Genomic DNA, 20,222 nt, shown 5'->3' with positions numbered 1-20,222 from the left:
GAGGTATGACACAAATCCACAAACCCAGAGTCGGAAATCAGGCACTATGACCCCTTGATCACAAAAAACGAAACGTGCTAGCAGAATTACCATGTCGACATCTACATCTTCTTAAATGCTTTCATAAACAGATACCACTCGAGTTTTTGGTCACACTGGGTGTAACAATGGGAATTAAAACGGCCAATCTGTAATTTTATTGCAAGCGGGAGGGGGGGGGGGGGGGGGAAACTCGCGTCTGTTCTGTGTACTTATGAGGCATACTCGTTGGAGGGGGGATTTGGAGGGATATTCCCCCTCCCTCGAAATTATATATATATATATATATATATATATATATATATATATATATATATAAAATCACTCCCACCAACTAAAGGAAACGATTTAAAAACAAACAGGGGGTAAAGTGGTTTAATCCTCCCCGAAATTAAATAATGTAAACACTCCTAGTATTTGTAATTTTAGGTGGTAAAATATAATTCTTTCCAGCCAAAAAAAAAAACAAACTAGAAATGCTTCCTTTTTTAAAAGCCACATTAACATGTATATATACACTTCAGTGAACATTTCAAGAATTTTCCAAATAAATAACGATTTCTAAAATTCTGCATGTCCTTTGGTGCCAGAATTGCGTGGATAAAGACAGCTTGTAGCCTACACAGTACAGAAACCAGTAAGCAAACAAGTAGAAAATATTGTACCGTGTGCGGTGGGCTTTAGTGAAGTTCGCGGCGGCCTGCGAACTAACGGTCCTAGTATTAGTGAAACCCATTATTAACCTTGTGTTAAATTGGGAGTTTCGTAGAAAAGTGGGCTTATTTTTTAAAACTTAATTGCGTTGTAATTTTCGGTTACAGTTTATGATTTATTATTTATTTTGAAGCTTTTACGGGGTTAAATGCATAACAATAATTTGTAACTTTGCCGCAGTTAAGTTAAAAATCGGAATCTTAAGATACAGATCCCAAACTGATATCTCTCATAAGAAAGCATGTTTTAAATGTTAAGTGCGTAGGCTATTTAAAACAAGAATATTAGTTTTCTGTGAATTTTAATCTTAAAAATGTGTAAATTTTTTCTAATGTGATTTTTAATCCAGTAATTAAATATAACAACGGGAGGGTCCGACGAGTCGGGCCTAACCGATTAGGCATAAACTGTGTGAGTATAGGTACTTCTTTCAAAGTCTTCAAATATCTCGCCTGAGAGCGCCCTAGGAAGCGAGAAAAATCTCTTTAATGATTTTAAACAGAATTTATAATGTATGTTTTTCATGTAGATATTTTCATAAGAGTGGCTTAGTGCATTGGTCAGATGCATGATATAGGCCTATCAATGTGATGGTTTGGGTTCTATGTCAAGTTCTACTGTTTATTATTGATTTTTTTGTTTCTTGCAATAATAAATTATAAATATTAAATATATTCAAAATGTTAAATTACACAATTAAGCGAGGTTTTATAAAAATAAACATTTACGAAAATGCTACTAAGTAATAATTATCTACTTTGCTGTTTATCTTTTATCAGAAGAAACAATTATTATTTTTTTTCATTTTCGAATTAAAAATAATACTTTTTATGAAAAATCACTGCAGACACGTGGCGAGAGCTCGAGACACTGTTCACAACTGTAGAGACTATTACAAACTCTATGAAAAGAGATATAAGGGATTTAAAACATCTGACAGAGCAATGTGCTCTGAATCCACGAAAGAGAAAAGAGAAAAATGATTTTCTGGGGATATAAAGACATAAAACTTATCTATTGGAGGACATAATATAAAATCACAAACCATGCTCGACAGTAAATACATTTCAGAAAAGTATCATTGAAAATTTTTTTGTTTAAATATATTAATTAAATAATGATGGTAAAATGAACTAAATTGATTGTATTAATTTTATATACATACATTTTACTCTTTAAATATATTTAATTTCTGTAATTAATAATTTAAAATTGTGAGAAATAAAAATAGAGCATATGTAACTCAGTATGTACACATGATAGAAGTAAAACTTCTTTGGCAAGCCAAACCTCGACTCGATAGTACCTATATTGTAAGGAGCAAAACGGCAGAGAGAGAGAGAGAGAGAGAGAGAGAGAGAGAGAGAGAGAGAGAGAGAGAGAGAGAAATAGAGAAATAAGACCATTGTCTAAATAAACAAGAATTAACAAATTTATTATTCACTTCAAAATAAGCCCTCTGCCCAAATACTTACTAGTTGTCAGCAAGTCGGTAAGAGTCAGGAGCAATGCTGGTGCCAAAATGCTCCTTTCGCATCCCCGCAAAGACGTAACGTAATCGTGTGGCAGCGAATGCTAAAATTCACAGTAAACATGGCTAGCTTTCAGTTGAAGTGAGCTAGCAACGAAAATACATGGTCGATTTGGTTCAAACAACTTTTATAATTTACTTTAGAGTGTAAACTATGTTTTGCCGTCTCCCGGGTTCTCGTGTTCGAGACCGGGCTTGGATCCTAGCGGGGAAGGCTGGTGTTTAATGAAAGTGTATCGGGTAGGGCGCCAGGATAGCTCTGTGTCTAACCAAAAGTTGGAAAAATTTGGATTTTAATGTGTAAAATAGTGCTAATTGAGCAGTTTTCGGTACTTAACTTTAAATGTTGTAATAGTAAAAATATTATTAATTTTTTAATAAAAAAAATTGTTTAAGTGATGAAGTAAGAAATTAATTTAAGTTATTTTAATCAATCCAAGTGCCTTGTCCACGTCCACTCAAAATCATAAGTCATGCTCGAAGCTCGACAATACAAAAAAAAAAAACGAATAAAAATGGTTGGGTTCCCGCAGAACTGGTCTATTCCTGGAAACAATTAGCTTTAGCTTGAAGAGTTACCCAGTCACCACCTGATTATAATTACCGCGCTGGTTAAATACAATAGGTGTAAGATATTTGAAAACTTAGGACCCGTCACGGCATCACAACTTATAACTTCTGCTAGTTACAGGGGTAGGGGAAGGGAAGGAGAATCGGTAGGGCTCGCTTACTCTTCCCCTCCAGTGCAGTGGCCGGTGATAGCAGTAAGACACCCAGGCTTTTAGCTAACCTGCTTTCAGATAAGAAAAAAATATTGGCAAAGGGGGGGGGGGGGGGGGGTGAGAACTCCTAAAACCCCCCCCCCCCTGGCTAAGCCACTGCCCCTGCGTGGCCCACTAGGACCATCGGCGATGGTTACGGTTGGAGGGATCCCTGCCTATTGACACGTTATAGGCCCTACGCAGCATAACACATTGATTCCTGGCTGAATCAGGGAGGTTCACACAATAATACACACAGATTCGGTTTTGTACTGTTGGTAACACGTCGCGCACGGAGTGTGCGGAGTGGAAGTTTAATTGGTTCGAACAGTTACAACTGCAGTTTACATTTACACTATGCACATTGAATTAACCTACGAATACATTAAATTAACACTGGGCGCTCTGACGCGCCGTCACTAATCTAAACCCTCACGCCAGTCGATGTTAAGGGGGAGGTCGATTGGAGGCGGCCAATCCCGAAAATTGCAAAAGCGGCGGTACTCGGGTTTACCTGTGTGGACCGCGGCTCGCAGTTAAATTAGTTACAAGTCCTATGCGTCGTTGTTGCCGGTGCCTGTGCATTCGACGACTATCAAAAAAGTCATTGGTGGCGGGAGTCGGCCCGTGCTGTATGCTGAACTGCCCCGCGTAATGCTTTGTGCGGGGAGTTTATACTTAAGAGGCTGGGTTAGGCCCTACATCGTAAAAAGGACTGGGTACGCATGGGGAGTTTAAGCAACGAAAAGTATTTGAATAATGACTATAGTTACCAGTAGTGAATTTCAGTGGAGACAAAGGATGAAGACTCCCCGTGGGACGCACATCCGCCTCGGTCCGTGAGTTGCTCGGTACTGGCGTTTGCCCTTGGTGCGAGGGGAAGCCTCAGCGTTCTCTTGCGCCAAAGTTTCTAAATTTACATTATTCGGAAATTATATAATTAACAAGAGATTGAAAGTGGCTCTAAATTCGTACATTAAATAATTAAGATTTGACGTCGTACCGACCATGGCCGTTAAGTCCGTGCTCCGCACCGCCAGTACCGTATCCCGTTTTCGGAGCGCGCCCCTTGCCCAGCCAGATTGAGTCAGGCGAGTGGCTCGGGCGTGACCCCAATAGACGTAATGAAATTTAAAGGTACGGAACCCTGGAGGCTCGAACCCATAATTCAATTAAGCGAAAAGCCATTAGTACGAAATTACTAATTACCCGACATGTAATAAGTGCGTCGTAGCCACTCCGGGCGAGTACACCACGCACGGAGCAGACAACAAACCTCATTAACAGTCACCGCGGCCACTGGCCTTAATTAAAATGCCCGTGACTATGATCAAGTCAGAATAGGAGAAATCCCTCTAAAACAATTCGCAGTGGGACAATATGTTAGTAAATTTACAGTCGCCAACTTGATGTCACAATTTAAATAATTAAATACATTAAAACCATTGTTAAGCCTTAAGCACCCAATTACCAGGTGCTACATTTTAATTGGGCACCTGGAACATGTTTGAACTGGTAATAGAGTAAATTCAATTAATATAAGTTTTTTGACACCGACTCACAAAGAAGAGAAAGTTTTCTCTTCCTTGCGAGGCGGCCATGTTCGGCAGTCTCCAACCACTCCGCGCCGGGAACAGACGTGTGTCCGTGGGCAGCATTCAAGTTTGTTTCATTGATTATTTTTATTCTGCACCACACCTTCAAATTTTAATACTTTTATTAATTCATCGCTGCCCACGTCGACTCGGCGCGTATTTTGCGGAACCGGGCCTATCCCGACCGTCTTCATCGTGATACCGTGCTGCGTATCGTATCACTCACGTAAGTGTTTCGCCGAACTTAGGAGCCCGCTCATCGAGCCCCCCCCCCTCCCCAACACCCGTTAACTTTCGGCGCTGGCCGTCTTCAGCGAGCATCGACCCACGTCCCGCGAGACTGCCGCGGTAACCATTGTCACATAGTGTTGTGTTTTTTCCTTGTTAACTGTGTAACCGCTAGACGTTGCCAAGTGTTGGTGAGATTTTTTGTAGCGGGACTGAACCGCGGAGCGGACTTGTAGAGCGTACCGTGTACCCACATGGACCCCCGGTGAAACTCCCAAATTAAATGTATTTTCACCAACTCGTATACGATCATTTTCCGTAATCTCCCGTCCTCCACACGGCCGAGCGGCTTTCACAGTCAAGGGAGAACCCAATCAGGTTAGATTCAAGCCGTGTACCTGGCGAGGCACGCGGGGTCAGAGTACCCACGACCCAACATCAACGGCCTATAAGCCCGCTAGCCTGGCGCCCCTCCGGACAACAGCAGCATCGCGACGCCCGTAGCGCCCGTCAGGTACCGCCCCGGACCTTTCATAGAGGTCGGGTGACGGCAGATTAAGCTAATTTGCAGATACTTTCTTAGAATTAGATTTAACAAGTTTACATAAATTAAGTTTGAATAATACGAATCACACCAGAGACTTTTCGTCACTTGTTGACTGCTCCAGTGGCGAGTTATACACAAAAAAAGGGGAGGTCATAATTATGTTACACCATACTCTAATTAATTTAGGCTGAAGGCCACAAGGGAGACACTCACAAATGTATTCACGTACTTTCACACGTGAGTGACCCGGGCACTCCTACGTCGCACTTTCCAAGGGGGGGGGGGGGGTTAATAAAAAGTGGTATTACCATTAAATTGTGTCTGATTTATAATGAACTGGGGTCGAGGTGGCTGATTAATTGGGGCATGATCCTTGATTCTACCTGTTGCTCCGGTGCTCGTCTGACTCGGGTGGGCCATGGCTAGGGGTGCGTTCCGTTAGCGGGGTCGGATACTGGCTGTTGCAGGTCGGGCTTTGGGGTGGCCTTCGGTCGGACGACGTCAGTTTTATAAAAAAATCTTTAATTTTTCGTGCACAAATTTTTTTTATGCAAGCAGCAATAAATTATGTCCAAACAAAAAATGAAAAATATGACGAAACGAGTGACACCTTTTCATAACAGACCACATAGACTTTCTGATGCAGAGAGATGTCTGTTCTAACAATTAAAAAAGGATAGAAGCCCGAAAAAAAAATGCAACGGAATAGGCCCAGGCGGCCTAAAGTGATGAGTGCGCACGAACGAAATATGACGCCTCGAGTGGTGCAGCCATCTACATCGGCCGAACCCAACGATAACACATCGAATATAAAATAATCAGTGTGATGTAATTCACATTCGGATAAGGACTCCTTCCACCCATGGGTTTGACTGTTATAAACGGACTTTAAACCAGGCCAATATAAGTACCCATCTTTCAAAAACCAACCTTTTCGGACATTGATGGGATAGCTTAGATAGCTTTACAGGTGCCGCGATGCTGGGGTAGTGGCATGCTCATGAGCCCAAAAAAGAGGAAGGTAGACAGCTCACTTCTTCCAGCTCCTTCCAGATAATTGCAAATAAGGACAATGTTTTCAGAAAGACACGATGACCGAACGATCCCCAGTCCCGCTTCATTAGCATGAGGCTGTTCATCACTGAGCTGGTGCTGGGGGAGAAAATTACCTTTATCACCTCGTACTGAATGGGAGATGTCCACCACGCTTCCACCCTAAAGTGATATTTTTTAGCCCAAAAGCATGTGGCAAAAAATTACCTTTTACAGTATCAATGTAGCTTACCAACCAATCACAGACCACACTCTTTTATAGTATTTTTTTTAATGTAGCTAACCTAACATAACCAACCATTCTCAAAATCTTATAGTATTTCTAATGTAGCTAACCTAACCATTCGTTAAAACGATAAACTTCTTGTATACTTCTTGAAGTAACGCAACGCCCGTTTCGAAAATGTTTGGAAAACACCCAAGACGAAAGAAAAGACACGTAAAAATTTTTATTTTATGAAAAAGTTTTTTTTTTCGCTCCAGAATTGCCTTTTGTTGATATTTTTAATGCGTACTATAATAGAATTATTTTGGTTATACAAAATGCCTTGAGATTTTAAACATTTTTTTTTTCTATTTGCACTTATTTGTTTCAGCGCAGATCATGTGTGAACTCTACTTCATTTTTCTTTTATGCAGCGCCGCCCAGCCGCAGCCGCCCAAAAATGTAAACAAACTTAAGGTTCTGAAGAGGAGTTTGTGTTGTGTAACTAGAATATTTTTGAAAGGTATAACAGAGTTAATTGCTGTGTGAAATATCTTCATTTATACTTGTAAAATGACTGGGGCTGTCCTAGAAAATCTGAGTGGTAAGAAATTGGCAATTCTAATTGGAATTCTCCTATTATGTCAAGTGATTTGTTTTCTAATAGGCGGCTTGATTGCTCCGACTCCAACTAGTGCCGAAAGCATGCTGGCAACCAAATGCTTTGACAGTGGAAACAATACAAATAAATGGTTCTATTCGCGAGGAAGAGGAAATTGCCGAGAAATAGATCTGAACAAGAATAATATTTCTGATGATTACACACTCGCGAACCAGTTAGTGTTTGTTTTCCAGCTGCCTGTGCCGCGAGAAATGACAATTCTGGATTATTCCCGATGGCAACAAAATCTGATGGGAGTCTTGCAGTTTGACATAGAATATCAAACTGACATGGAAATGGCTAATCGTGTTACAATAACTTTAGATTCAAGATTGGGGTACAGGAACAAAGGCGATCCTGATGATGCATGGAAAATGTATGCCGCTTCTGTCGAAAGGAGGATTCTTGACTGCACAATAGATGACAAAAGAGATAAATATCTTTATAAGTGTTCAATTATACCGCTGTTTGAACTAGGCTCGTTACATCATGATTTTTACCTTTTGAATGTTCGATTACCAGTCGATGATGAGAAGAGACTCAATGAAGGGCTAGGTCATGTTGCAGACCTGTGGCTTGTGGCAATCAATCAGAATGGGGGTTTCACCAAGGTGTGGGTGTCTTTGAAGGCTTTCTTCTTCCCATTCATTTTGATTGTGTTGATTTGGTTTTGGAACCGCGTTCACCAGCTATCCCGCAGACCAGCTCTGCTAGAGTACATGTTGCTTTACCTCGGTTGTGCCCTCACCGTTCTCAACATGCCACTCGAGTTCCTGACGCTGGCATTCGACATGCCCTTCATGCTTCTGCTGGACGACATCAGGCAGGGGTTGTTTTACGCTGCCTTGTTGTCGTTCTGGCTGGTGTTTGCAGGAGAGCACCTCATGATCCAAGACAGCAGCCACGAAACACTCCGCGTGTACTGGAAACACCTCAGTGCGGTGGCCATCGGCTGCCTGTCCCTGTTTGTGTTCGACATGTGCGAGAGGGGCATCCAGCTGAGGAATCCATTCTACTCCATTTGGGTGTCAGATGTAGGGACGAATCTTGCCCTCACATTTATCATTCTGGCGGGCATTTCTGCAGGGGTATATTTTGTGTTTCTGTGTTATATGATTTGGAAGGTGTTTCGCAACATCAGCACCAAACGCACGGCTCTGCCGAGCATGTCTACGGCCCGCCGCCTCCACTACGAGGGCATCATTTACAGATTCAAGTTCTTGATGCTCGCTACTTTGCTGTGTGCCGCTCTCACCGTCATCGGCTTCATTCTGGGGCAGGCTTCGGAGGGGCGCTGGAAGTGGGGCGACGACATGGAGCTGGAGTTCACCTCTGCCTTCTTCACCGGCGTCTACGGCATGTGGAACATCTACATCTTCGCGATGATCGTGTTGTATGCCCCTTCACACAAACAGTGGCCCGTGGAAGCAGACAGCCGAGGCATCGTCAGCGAGGAGATAGAGTTCAGTCGCCTCGCTACTGATCCCAGCGAGATTTCATCCCTCACGACGTTTGCTCGCAAGTCAGCGCTAGACTAAACACTGTTTCAAGCTCTAGTTGTGAGTCTGTGTTTATTGCAAGCACTGCCAAAATTGTGTGAATTGGGTAGGACCATGCATGGAATTTACTAGAAGTTGGTATTGGCAAGATTGCCTGCTAATTTTTGTATTTTATTATTTGGTTTAGTTTTTGATAGTTTGTAAGTAGCAGTATTACCATGCTCTCTTAAGCTGTCCTTACACCAAGGAATCTCTCACAACGATGACATGAACTTGATCGTCTACGATTTGTGGCAGTTACTTAATATGTATCACTCAACAATATTGTAGGATGAGATGAACTGAAACCAGTGAATGTTTTGTAGTAATGTATTTGTGTTATGAGGACACAATTTTAATTCTAGATTACGGTAGGTAAGTAGGCACTGTTGTGGATTATAAGAGTTGCAGTTGAGAATGGACTGAGACCATGCATCCCTTTTTAATTGTAAACCATCCAAAAATAATGATTTATAGGTTAATCTTCTTGAAACTTGAAAATTTTCCAAATTGTAGGTTGAAACAGTGATATTCAATCATTTGTGTCACTATCGCACATTAACTGTGCCATATAACCGTAGAAGTAACTCAGCAATGGTTAATTCTTTCAAGTTGCAACATAGATTGCAATTGATTGCAGCTCTAAAGGGTTGAAATATTTGGTAAATTACATGATGGGTTCATTTTAAATTAACAATTTGACATGCATTCTGAAATACAGCGACTAAAACTGAGTTAGGGGCATAGACACTATTCTTAGAAAATGGATTATAATAAATATAACTCATGTGTAGCTCATTTTTAATGCTTGTGATATATTTTGCTTATATAAGCACTTGACTTCCAAGTATGGGCATAACATTAAAGCCATGCTACAGTATTGCAATCAATAATAAATGGGTAGCAGTATGAATTAGATCATATACTTAATGGGGTCTTCTACAACACATAAGAGATGCCCATAACCATGCATAGAGGAAAATTAAAATGTATTTCTTGTGCCACTCTAAGTATCAGCCAGTCACATGCAGGCAATCAATAGTTGCATAAGCGACATAGAGTACAATGTATAATTAGCCAGTCTTAAAACAAAAATGTGCACTTCGTGAAATACATACACTACGGCAATTTTCTTAAAGTATATTCCAAAAATGGATGCTGTCTGTGTGATAGCTTTCAACAGAATGAATGTTATGTTTGTTGAATAAACCAATTAACCATGGGTAAAATAATTTCAGACAACACAAATATCATTAAATATTAGAATTGGACACCATCTGTCTGTTTTTACAATAGTTTTTATAGGTTGCATTACAACGAAGTTCTTACAGTTGCAGCAAATAGATTTGTGAAGTTCTTTATGATAACGCTATTGTTGTTATAACACTGTTTTTGCGTAGCAAGTCAAACTACGATTACTACCCAGTATTATTTTATATTTTTACTTCAATGCAGCTATTTATGGAGATAGGTTAGGTTTGTCAGACTTGTTCGTTGCAACATTTACCATCATATCTGAGATGGTTTGTTTTTTTATAATTTTGTATGTGTTCTTTTGTAAATAGTGTTTTATTTTATGTTTGGTGTTAGTTTTGTAGACAGCTTGTATCAATGTGCATAATTGGAATCTCACATTATAATATATTTGAATCATTTTGTTTACAGTCATATTTGGCATTTGGTACAGTCATATGTGGCAATTATGCTGTGATGTTCTGTTCGAGAGCATAGACTGCACCATAACAAATTTTTTAAATCAGTCCTTGAATGGCCTATTTGCCAAAAGAACTGTCAACATTGTGCCATGGTGGACACAGCTTGTACGCTGTCGAGGTTACGAAACCCAGCACTGCTTCGTTTGTCATAGTTTAAATGCAGTTAGTGTTTGATCGGAGGGATCCCACACTCGGCGGAGAGCGAATGAAGTGAGCGGCGACACAGCCCGAATAGCTAGGTCGACCGGATCACGGGTTCTCTGAACGACTGAGGGGCCTCAGAGAGACACGTGGTTGATCGAGGTAGACACCAGTAGTACTGATTTAGGGCTAGCCGAGTGGGGTGGCGGACAAGGTAGATAATGCTGGGAGGGGTTGCCCCAGCCTCTTGCCATAGCTGGGTCTCTAACCACCTTCCTTATCACTGACTAATTAATTTTGTTTCCGGTTGTTATTGAAAATACATTTTTGACTGTCAGCTGGCAGTTGTCAACCGTTAATAAAATTGGACTAATTTGAAGTTGTCCATGCTTGTAAAAGTATAATTGGTCAGTGCTTGTACTTTCATCCTTTCATGGTGACTGTTGTAAACTGACATTTAAGCTAGGACTGTTTTTATTAACAAGCGCTGGTTTCCAGCAATTGCATGAAATAGGTCTGTTTTTTTTTTTTGTATTTATGATTTAATTGATAATCATAATGTAATATGTGAACAGTTTATTTTGAAATTTTTGATTGCATTTGATACTTAACCTTTTTAAAGGGAAATAAGTTTCAGCTGAAATATGTAATACATAAGGTTTTTATGTCAATTTACAAAAAAAAAAACTATTCTTTTTTAGGATTTTGGAGGGGGTATATCACCCCCCCCCCCCCCCCTTCCCCATCAATCTTGCAGACTCCCCAGGAGCAGGTGAATCATAGCACTAGTTTTATTGAAAAAAAAATTGTTATTTATAAATTTGTACAGCCATAAAGTATTTATTTGTATTGTGAACTGTTGTAACTGTGAATTATTCTTTCAAGTGAGTGGGAATTGAAGTATTTTTGCTTTATTGCTGATATGTAGTAACATAGTGAAAATTTGAAGGAAATGGTCTAGATTTTTTTATGTGTAGGTGGTGCCCAGTTAATAGTTACATCATTCATTAGCAATACCAATATGTAATGTAAAGTTTTCAATGCAATTTGTAGATGGTGGTTGATCAATTTGGAAATGGCATCGTAATGTTAAATGGAAAAGTCAGTGTATTTTCTTGTAGATTGTATCATAATATGCATTCTCTTTAGTATTAATATGCGTGCAGAATGATTGGTTTTTATCTCCATCATGCTAGGGTGTGTACAACTTGTCTAAAAGTACTGAAATAAACAGTGACAGTGCTGAAGTTACGAAACTCGTATTTTCAGTAGGTTTTTGTTAACTTGTGTTTTGTTTCTTGATGGATTACTTCAACTCTTCAGTTTATAGACTGTCCATTTAAATGATATGGAACTGTTTTAGCTTGCTAACTTAAAATAAGTAAGTTCTGGCAAACAGATCTATTTCTTACTGTGTGTAATTTTACTAATTATATTTAGAAAAATTTAAAATTAATTTTTAAGATGGTCATGAAATTGGCTTTTCAGGTATTTGTAGACAACCTGCATACAGTAATATTTTTACAGATTCATGTATAGTTCTACTTCATTTTTTTTTCATTATCTGATATGATTTGTTAATATGATCATAAATTTGATTATCATTCCAGTAATGTTGCAGCTTATGATAGAACTAAGAATTCAGTTTGCAATAATTACAATATTCATTCTTACTAAGTGCAATAAATGGTTATAGTTACTAGTTTGCATTAGCAATATTAATTTCAAGTACGGACTGTATAAATTGAAGACTGTTACGTGGCTAACTTACTTAATTGTTGTGAATTATATTACCTCTTGCAGCGTTTTCTCAGATACAACGTAAGTGTTTAAATGTGTCATTATATGTGATTTACTGTACAGAAAAATAAATTAGTTTTTTAATTTATTTCTGATAATGAAATTTTTACCCATTGTAGAACACAATAAACTTTTTTGCTGATGAATAATGTTGTGGAAGACTTGTTAATTATGTCCAAATCACTATGGAAAGTCATAAATCAATTCCAACTAAACATTAACATAGTGATTAAGACTTCTGTTTACGAAGTGGTTTTGTTTTAAGGCGTATTTTGTTAATTAGTTGCACACAAGTAAAAAATCTATGATATTTCAAAACCCTTGCACTTCTTAGTTTAATAGATGGTAAAAATTAGTAATAGCCAAATAAGTGCGAATTGACATAGAAAAAGCTCTTTTCTTTTTCGTATTTTCATATTATGCAGATGAGTGCTTACAGTTTGAGACAAGCATACATTTAACTATGGTAAAAAAGTCTAGAGCTGACTGCCACATCACATGCTGGTGTCAGAATCAAATTTTTTGTGTTCCACCCTATGGGCGTATGCATTCAAAAGTGCTATTTGCAGTCTTATCGAGCACTTCTAGTGTGACTGGATGGGCAATGGAAACAGTTCTTTCTATGCACGTGTGGCTAGTACCTAGTTCAAAAGTGGCTAGAACCACCTCTCTCACTATCAGTTTGCAGCAACGCAAATGTTGTAACTGTTCAGACCTCCAGCTAGCTGAAAGTTAGCAGAGATTGCATATACATAAACAATTGAAAAATTTGTTTGAATATTAAAATACTATACCTATATATATTTATTAAACGTCTCTCAGTCACAAACTGATTTTTACCATTTTTAATTAATCCTTAATGATAATTCCAAAGTTGCATTGGCCGCCATCTTAAAACTATGAAAAATACATGTCGAAAATACAAACCGGCAAAAAATGGCAACCGGCGATGGCAGTGGCCAGGCGGTGTCAGCTGTCGCGGCAGCTTGCACACGTGCTGACGGCTTCGAGATTACAGACATGCGCGGCACGTCGCACGTCAATGCAAAGAACTCAATGATGTCATCAAAATAGCTGCAAATGTGAACTACTGAACGGAACCACGAATTCCACCTCGTTAAAACTGGCTCAGGGAACACCTTTACTTTTCCACTGGACATTCCATACTTTTCTGATGTAGGATAAGTAGTGGTGTTTCCTTTTCCTGCTGTTCAAAAATGCCTTCTTGATCTTTGCCACTGTTTTGTTTAACAGTGTTAGTGAAGTCTGCCAAGTGTTGACCACTAAGTGCATCTTGTGGGCCAGCATTGCAAATGAAATGCATGTTCCAGTAGACCAGATTATTGAAACATTTTGTCATATAAGGAGTAGAATCACTCACTATGGCCTTACTGAATCAAATCCAATTCCATACTTTGCTAGGGTATCCAAATAACTTATTATATCATAACATAGGGTATCCATAACATGTGCACTGACTCCAAAACCCAAATTTATTGTTTGTGGGTACTGAAAGTTGATAATCATATAATGTTCGCAAGAAAATCCTGCTTGCAACTCGCAGTACAAGCCGAATAACTCAGTTTTTGGAATGATGAAGTTGCATGACGGTGGTAAAAATTCCCAATCAAAGGTTACGAAACAAAAAGTTGAATATAAACGGAAGAGCCCTAAACACAGCAGCAAAGTTCTCTGCCTCTAAATTCTTTGTTAAATCTGAACCACTGACGGACACGTGACCTCTCGGTACCTCGTACACACGCTGACTGACTCCGTGACCGTCCTTTGTCCTCACGAGGACGTAATTTTCAACCAATCTCGAAAATGTACAGGGAAAAAAATTGGCTAATCATGGGCGCACAGAAACAAGAATTCGACCAACTCATGAGTCTTTCCCACACACAGACATTGATACACGTATTTAATGTAATTATTTTTACTGTTTATTTTAAAATGTCTTAACAGAAGAGAATATAATTACAGACAAACAAGCAGGAACAATTTCTTGGCTGTTGCTTCATTTGTAACCTTATACATTTGAGATGTGTCAGAGCTGCAGTTTGCTGAAACATGATATTTGAATATAGGCCAAATCAGGTCTGAACAAGTCTATGACAGGTGGAGTACCTGGTGGGGGTAGCAGCCCCTCCCAGCTGTGGTCGTCCTGGAAAGTGGACCTAGGGTCGGGGTGACGTGACAGCTCGTCAGCGAGCTGGTTGTCCTGCCCCTTCACATGCTCGACCGCGAAGTCGAAGCTCTGGAGCATGAGTGCCCACCGCGTGAAAAAGGCAGGTTATTTTTTCTCAAAAGGGGTGTTATTTTTCACAAAATTGCAACAAAAAGCGAGGTTATATTGGTGTCTGTTTCTTTCTCTCACACTTGATAACACTGTGCATCATCCAGATTGTTATAGAATAATCCCTGTACCCACCCATTTACGAATCAAAGAAATAGGTAAAATATAACTTTAAATGGATTATGGATTATATAAAGCAAGCAAATCAGGAACATTTTTAACAGCATAAAATATTGTAAATTATGATCATGAAACACATGGCAAACTCACTTAAAAAATAATAAATACTGTTATTTACATGATACAAAAAACCTCACCAAGTACTGAATATGATCAGACAACATAATAAATCATTAAACTGTTTAACAAGTGTGGAGAGCTCTAGCATGTCCACAACTTTGATGTTACCAGTCTATAACCTCCTGGAGCTTGATGTGATTGGTCCGGTACAAGAGTGACTCGTACAATAATGTGGACTTACTTGTAGGCTTTTATGTTGGCATGTGGCTAGCACCTGACTACTGTGCAGCTGACTTTTGAAGAGTGCATGGTAAATTATTGTGATAAGACAGTCCGAACAATCTCAGAATTAAACTACAACCATTTCATTTGCCATTAAGAGCAACCAAAAATTAATATAAAAAAAATGGACCAAAACTCTGATTGTAGATATGCACACAACTATCAAATTAATATAAAACAGGAAAAGGAAAAAGAGTAAGTAATAACAGAATATATTTTGACTAGTTTGTATATTTATGAATTTTTTTTTTACAATGTTTGTACAAATATATAAATACATATAAATACATATAAAGACATAAAAAGTACATTACAAACTTAACAAAATACGGCTTGACGATTATAATATTCATGTAGGTGCGCTGATTTTATATTTTGCTATAGGTTTTGGTATAGGTTCTGAGCTATGGAATTTTAGCAAAATAACACTTACCAAAAAAAAAATGCTTTGAAAAATACCCACATTCAATTATCAAAAGAAGTAGCATTTATTTAGTAGGAGGAAATAAACTGTCTTGGTGTTGTGTTGCCACCTTGAACCAATGAGCCACGATATAGGCGCTGGGAGACTGTGCAGGAGTGGGGTGTGGGTGTCAGGAGGCTACCAGCACTGCGGTCGCACCAGCTGGCGGCCAGCGTACCTCTGGTACACGACCAGGCTGGAGGGGCTGGGCTCCGAGGCCCCCCGTGTGCCGCGCTGCACGTACCGCTGGTACACCTGCAGGGCCTCGAGACTGGGCCTGGGCGGGGCCACCTGCGCCGAGGTGTCCAGGGACACCACGTTGCGCTGCAGCAGTCGCAGCGGCCGCACCGCCCTCCGCTCCGCCCCCTGCTCGCTGGCCGTGTGGCCGATGGCCACGAACCTGCCACGAGCGCTCCCTCGCTTCCATTCCTCCGCTACTATGAAACTAGACATTCTCAGGCCTTCGCAGCCGTTGTCACGGTGGTCTTAACTTTGGGCTGAAGCCGCGTCATGGCGGTGAACAACACAAATGTTTACAGTTGTTGAACTACGACACAAATTTGTGGGTTCGATCTGTTAGCCAAGAGTGCCAGGAAACCCCAGTCCTGAAACTTTTATTGTTACAGTGTTACAGAGTTACAGAGTTATTCGATAATCCGGTTACAGCCCTGGTTCAAACGTGCAGGATGATGCAGGATTGAAGATCTTTCACTGCAGTCTGAGGTCTAGCTGCTCTGAGAGGGATGAGAGGGATTAAGAGACATTTTCCTTCAAGAATTAATGCATTGTACCGTATTTTCTCGTATAATCGTCGCACATTTTATTCTAAAATCAAGTTTTAAAAGTAGGGGTGCGACGATTATGCGGAAAAAAAAAATTTGTTAGGTAAACTTATTCATAAAAACAAAACCTGTTCATGGAAAGTACGTTTATTTAAAACAAGGCGGAGTATACAAGAGCACGCCAAACAATCTATATTAATAATTCCTTAAACAAAAACCTTTCTTCAACTTTAAATAGAAAAAAATAGAAAAACCAAAACTCTAACGCGAACGCAAGCCACTTGTATCTGACGTGAACCAACGTGTCATAGTACACACTTGCCACGAAAGAATACGGGCCATCAAATGTAGTTAACTCGGCACCTGACAGAGAGCGCGCATTACATCCATTCGGCAAGATATCAATATTCGACTACGTGCGCGCGCTCTATACAGGAAGCAACATAACCAAACATGAATGATGCTCTGGCTACATTTTTATAAGCGGTACGCCGCGGTAACGCAGACAATCAGATAAAGGAAATACAGTTTAAAAACATAATTAAAAGAAAATTTACACGTCAGACAACTTTGTATTTCCGTTAATTAAATAAATAAGTGGTAATGACCGAAATTAAATTTTAGATTATACCTACACTGCGGCGATGCAGACGATCAGATAAAGGAAATAACGTTTAAAAACGTCTTTGTAAGAAAATTTACACGTCAAACAACTTCGTATTTTTCCGTTAATTTATTAAGTAAATGGTAATGACCAAATAAATATTAGATTTCTACTTTAAAATACATCTTTTATACGGAAAAGATACCTACACAAAGCGCTCGGCATCTACTAGCGGGACCAAAAACATCATGCAACATTTACGCGAGAAGTATTTTATTCAAATTTTGACAGCCTAAAATATGGTTGCGACGATTACGCGGGTGCGACAATTATGCGATAAAACATGGTATTTTTGATACTAACTACTGCACAAAGCCTCACCTCTTGTACAGGGAGACGTCCTGCCGTGACGGGGGCCCCACCTCCATGCCGTACACCTGCCTCATCGACGGGAACAACGACTCGAAGCTGACCGCATCAGAGGAGCTGTCTTTGGACGGCAGCTGCTGGGAGTCGGAGTTCTCTGGCTCGTCGCTGTCGTCGCTGTCGCTCTCGCTGCAACGACGTACCAATCACCATTCCAAGTCGTCGATAAAGAGAAGTGGAGCGAATAAGTTGTTCACTTTGCATTTAGTTTTGTGCTTTTTTGCTAAGGTTGGCACCTCTCTTTTTTTTAAAGTCTCGAAATTCCTTATTTTGCTCTCTAATAATTTTTCCATTATTTTTATCTTAAATTACGTAACCATTGTATTGTTATATTTTTAAAATTTAACCCCAGAATATTTTGTAAAAAAAAAAGTTAAAGTCTGGGTGAACAGTGATAAATGGTATGTCTTCGTCGACTAGTGCGTGGTTTTGCCACTGGCATGCGGGGCTCTGTTCTGCTGTCAACAAGGCTTCGTGGAAAAATTGGCCCACGTGGCCGGGAAAATGATTTGGGGGTCTGTGACAAGAGAACGTCTTCAGACGCAGTGACAGCAGCACAATTTCCGACGCGGTGAAGAGAGCATGTTTCCACCGCCGAGAGAGACTGCTTCCGCAATGAGAGTGAGGCGGTCGTTGCAGCTGCACAGCGTCCCGTGATGGCAGAACCCACTTAACCACAGCACCAACAACCAACACCGTGGCTGGCCACTACAACAGCATTGGCAGTTACGATAATGTTCAAGCTTTCATTATTTTGCGTGTGGCAGTTTATTGGGAAAATCAATTAACGTTTTACCAGTAACTTTAGAAACTTTAAAGTTAAGCCGGCAGTTGGGCAAATAATTGTTTGTCGATGCCAAGTGAAGTGACCTAGTGTTTGATTTGCTAATTTTTTTAAAGCTTAACATTTTTGCATTAATTATTTTTTGTGGTGCTTAAAAAAACTACGCATTGGTTGAACCATTGAAATGCTACATGTTTGTAGATTTAATTTTGGACAGACGTTTTAGGCCCTAGGAACATCAGGACATGCTGGGCAGTTCCCAACGACGACGCACGAGTCAAAGCAATGCGGCTGCCACGTCTGCACTGACCTGGCGCTGGACGTGGTCGAGCTGGTGGAGCTCTGCCCCGTCATGGACGGGTTCTTCATGGCCCCGCCCTTCGTGGCCGTCTCCTCCCGGCGCCGGCCCGGCCTCACGCGCATCGTGAAGGGGCTGTAGTTGGTCGTGAAGTGCGGCATGAAGTCCCTGCAAGACGCACCTTGTGCCACTGCTCACCACAAACCTCCGGCAAGGAACATAAATAAGCCAGGGTAAAATATGAAATAATATCACTGTTACGAATGCATGACGTGTTTGTACACAGTAATTTCACATGGACACCAAATTCTATGTGAGAAATAAATTAAAATAAACATCGCCAGGTCTTCCCTGGATTTATTTTTATGATATAGTAGAACCCCTTTTTTTTTATTCAAGGGGGTGTCAGAAAATATTGTAAAAATCAGGAAAGTGTAAAATGTGGGGAATGAATGAAAAATTCTTTTTGTTTAGAAAGTTGTGATATTATATGACCTGAACATGCCGTACTCTGATATACACATAATTATTTATTAAGTGTGTCTTTTATTTGAAAAACTACTACACTGCGCTGTATTTTCTCCAATGATTTTTGATTCTTCACAATAGTGTTCAGAGTTCAAATAGGCATTCCTAACCTATCAAGAGTGTGAAACAAGAGTACCTTTGTGCTCATCCATACACTTTAAAATCTTTAGTTTTTCATCAATTAAGAAATTTTTCTGGTTTTTACATGCTGCCATTTCAATACAATACAGATAAAAATTCAGTAATCTACTCACAGTAAAATACCAAATATTACGCTTATTTACAAATTTGTTTCAGAATATGTTATGATTCACGGATGTTGACAAAGATTAATACTGTAAATATAAACTGTACATAATACTGTACAGTATTATGTACAGTTTATACTGATGGACAGTTGGTATTTCGATAAACTGTAGCGCTAGCATCACGTACTAATATTTTCTCAAAGTTCGCCATTACTGTATATACTCGTGTATAGTGTGCCCTTTTTCCCCCTCACGTAAAGGAAAAAAATCACGGATGCGCGCTATACACGGAAAAAAAAAGTTGAGGGGGGGAGGCGTGGAGGAGGAGTGGTAGTCGTTAACTGCCGGGTGACGGGGTGACGTTTCTGGCCAGCCCCCACACATACGCACAAGCAACAAGGCCTCTCTTTCACACACATACAGACTCACAACCTGGTCTCTCGAGCACACACGCTCACACACACGTGCACGCGCAAGCTCGCACATCATGGTCTCTTGTTTATTTTAAGACCTCCCCCCTCTGCAGAAAGCCAGTGCAGCAGCTAGTAAAAAGAGAGAACATGTTGTCACCAGTCCCCAGCCCACTTCCTTCGCTTCCTCGTCCCAGCAGCTACCTGTGAGTCATCTAGTCCTCCGTGCCAGCTTAGCAACAGAGCGTGAGCGTGACGGGAGTGTGGTGTTTAGTCCTGTCAACTGTTACTTGATGGTCATAGTCCCATTCCTGCCTCCCTCCCTCCCACCTG

General features: G+C 40.1%; 2 protein-coding genes across 7 annotated transcripts in view; one reads left to right on the top strand and one right to left on the bottom strand.

The window, feature by feature from the left end:
* Positions 1 to 7,084: 7,084 nt before the first annotated feature.
* On the top strand, positions 7,085 to 12,291 carry LOC134534071 (protein wntless). The gene has a single exon (XM_063372081.1). The coding sequence runs from the start codon at positions 7,247 to 7,249 to the stop codon at positions 8,870 to 8,872; it is 1,626 nt and encodes a 541-aa protein (XP_063228151.1). The 5' UTR covers positions 7,085 to 7,246; the 3' UTR covers positions 8,873 to 12,291.
* A 3,268-nt stretch (positions 12,292 to 15,559) lies between these two features.
* Positions 15,560 to 20,222, bottom strand: part of LOC134534069 (polyphosphoinositide phosphatase) — a 33,554-nt gene continuing 28,891 nt past the window's right edge. For 4 of the 6 annotated variants that reach the window (XM_063372066.1, XM_063372071.1, XM_063372069.1 and 1 more), the window contains 3 exons: positions 18,716 to 18,871; positions 17,577 to 17,750; positions 15,560 to 16,209 (listed from right to left, as the gene is read on the bottom strand). In XM_063372066.1, coding sequence (XP_063228136.1) covers positions 15,948 to 16,209; positions 17,577 to 17,750; positions 18,716 to 18,871 — 592 coding nt within the window. In that variant the 3' untranslated portion in view covers positions 15,560 to 15,947. Of the gene's footprint in view, positions 16,210 to 16,388; positions 16,544 to 17,576; positions 17,751 to 18,715; positions 18,872 to 20,222 lie in introns of those variants that run through there. The other 2 variants (XM_063372072.1, XM_063372070.1) reach the window with 1 other exon arrangement.

The sequence above is a fragment of the Bacillus rossius genome, chromosome 7, assembly GCF_032445375.1.
Source record: "Bacillus rossius redtenbacheri isolate Brsri chromosome 7, Brsri_v3, whole genome shotgun sequence".
Taxonomy (NCBI): domain Eukaryota; kingdom Metazoa; phylum Arthropoda; class Insecta; order Phasmatodea; family Bacillidae; genus Bacillus; species Bacillus rossius.
Note: the sequence above shows the minus strand (reverse complement) of the source record. Positions and strands in the feature narration are given on the sequence as shown.

Excerpts from the sequence above, each read along its gene's own strand:
- LOC134534071 (XM_063372081.1), top strand. The coding sequence starts at position 7,247 with ATGACTGGGGCTGTCCTAGAAAATCTGAGTGGTAAGAAATTGGCAATT.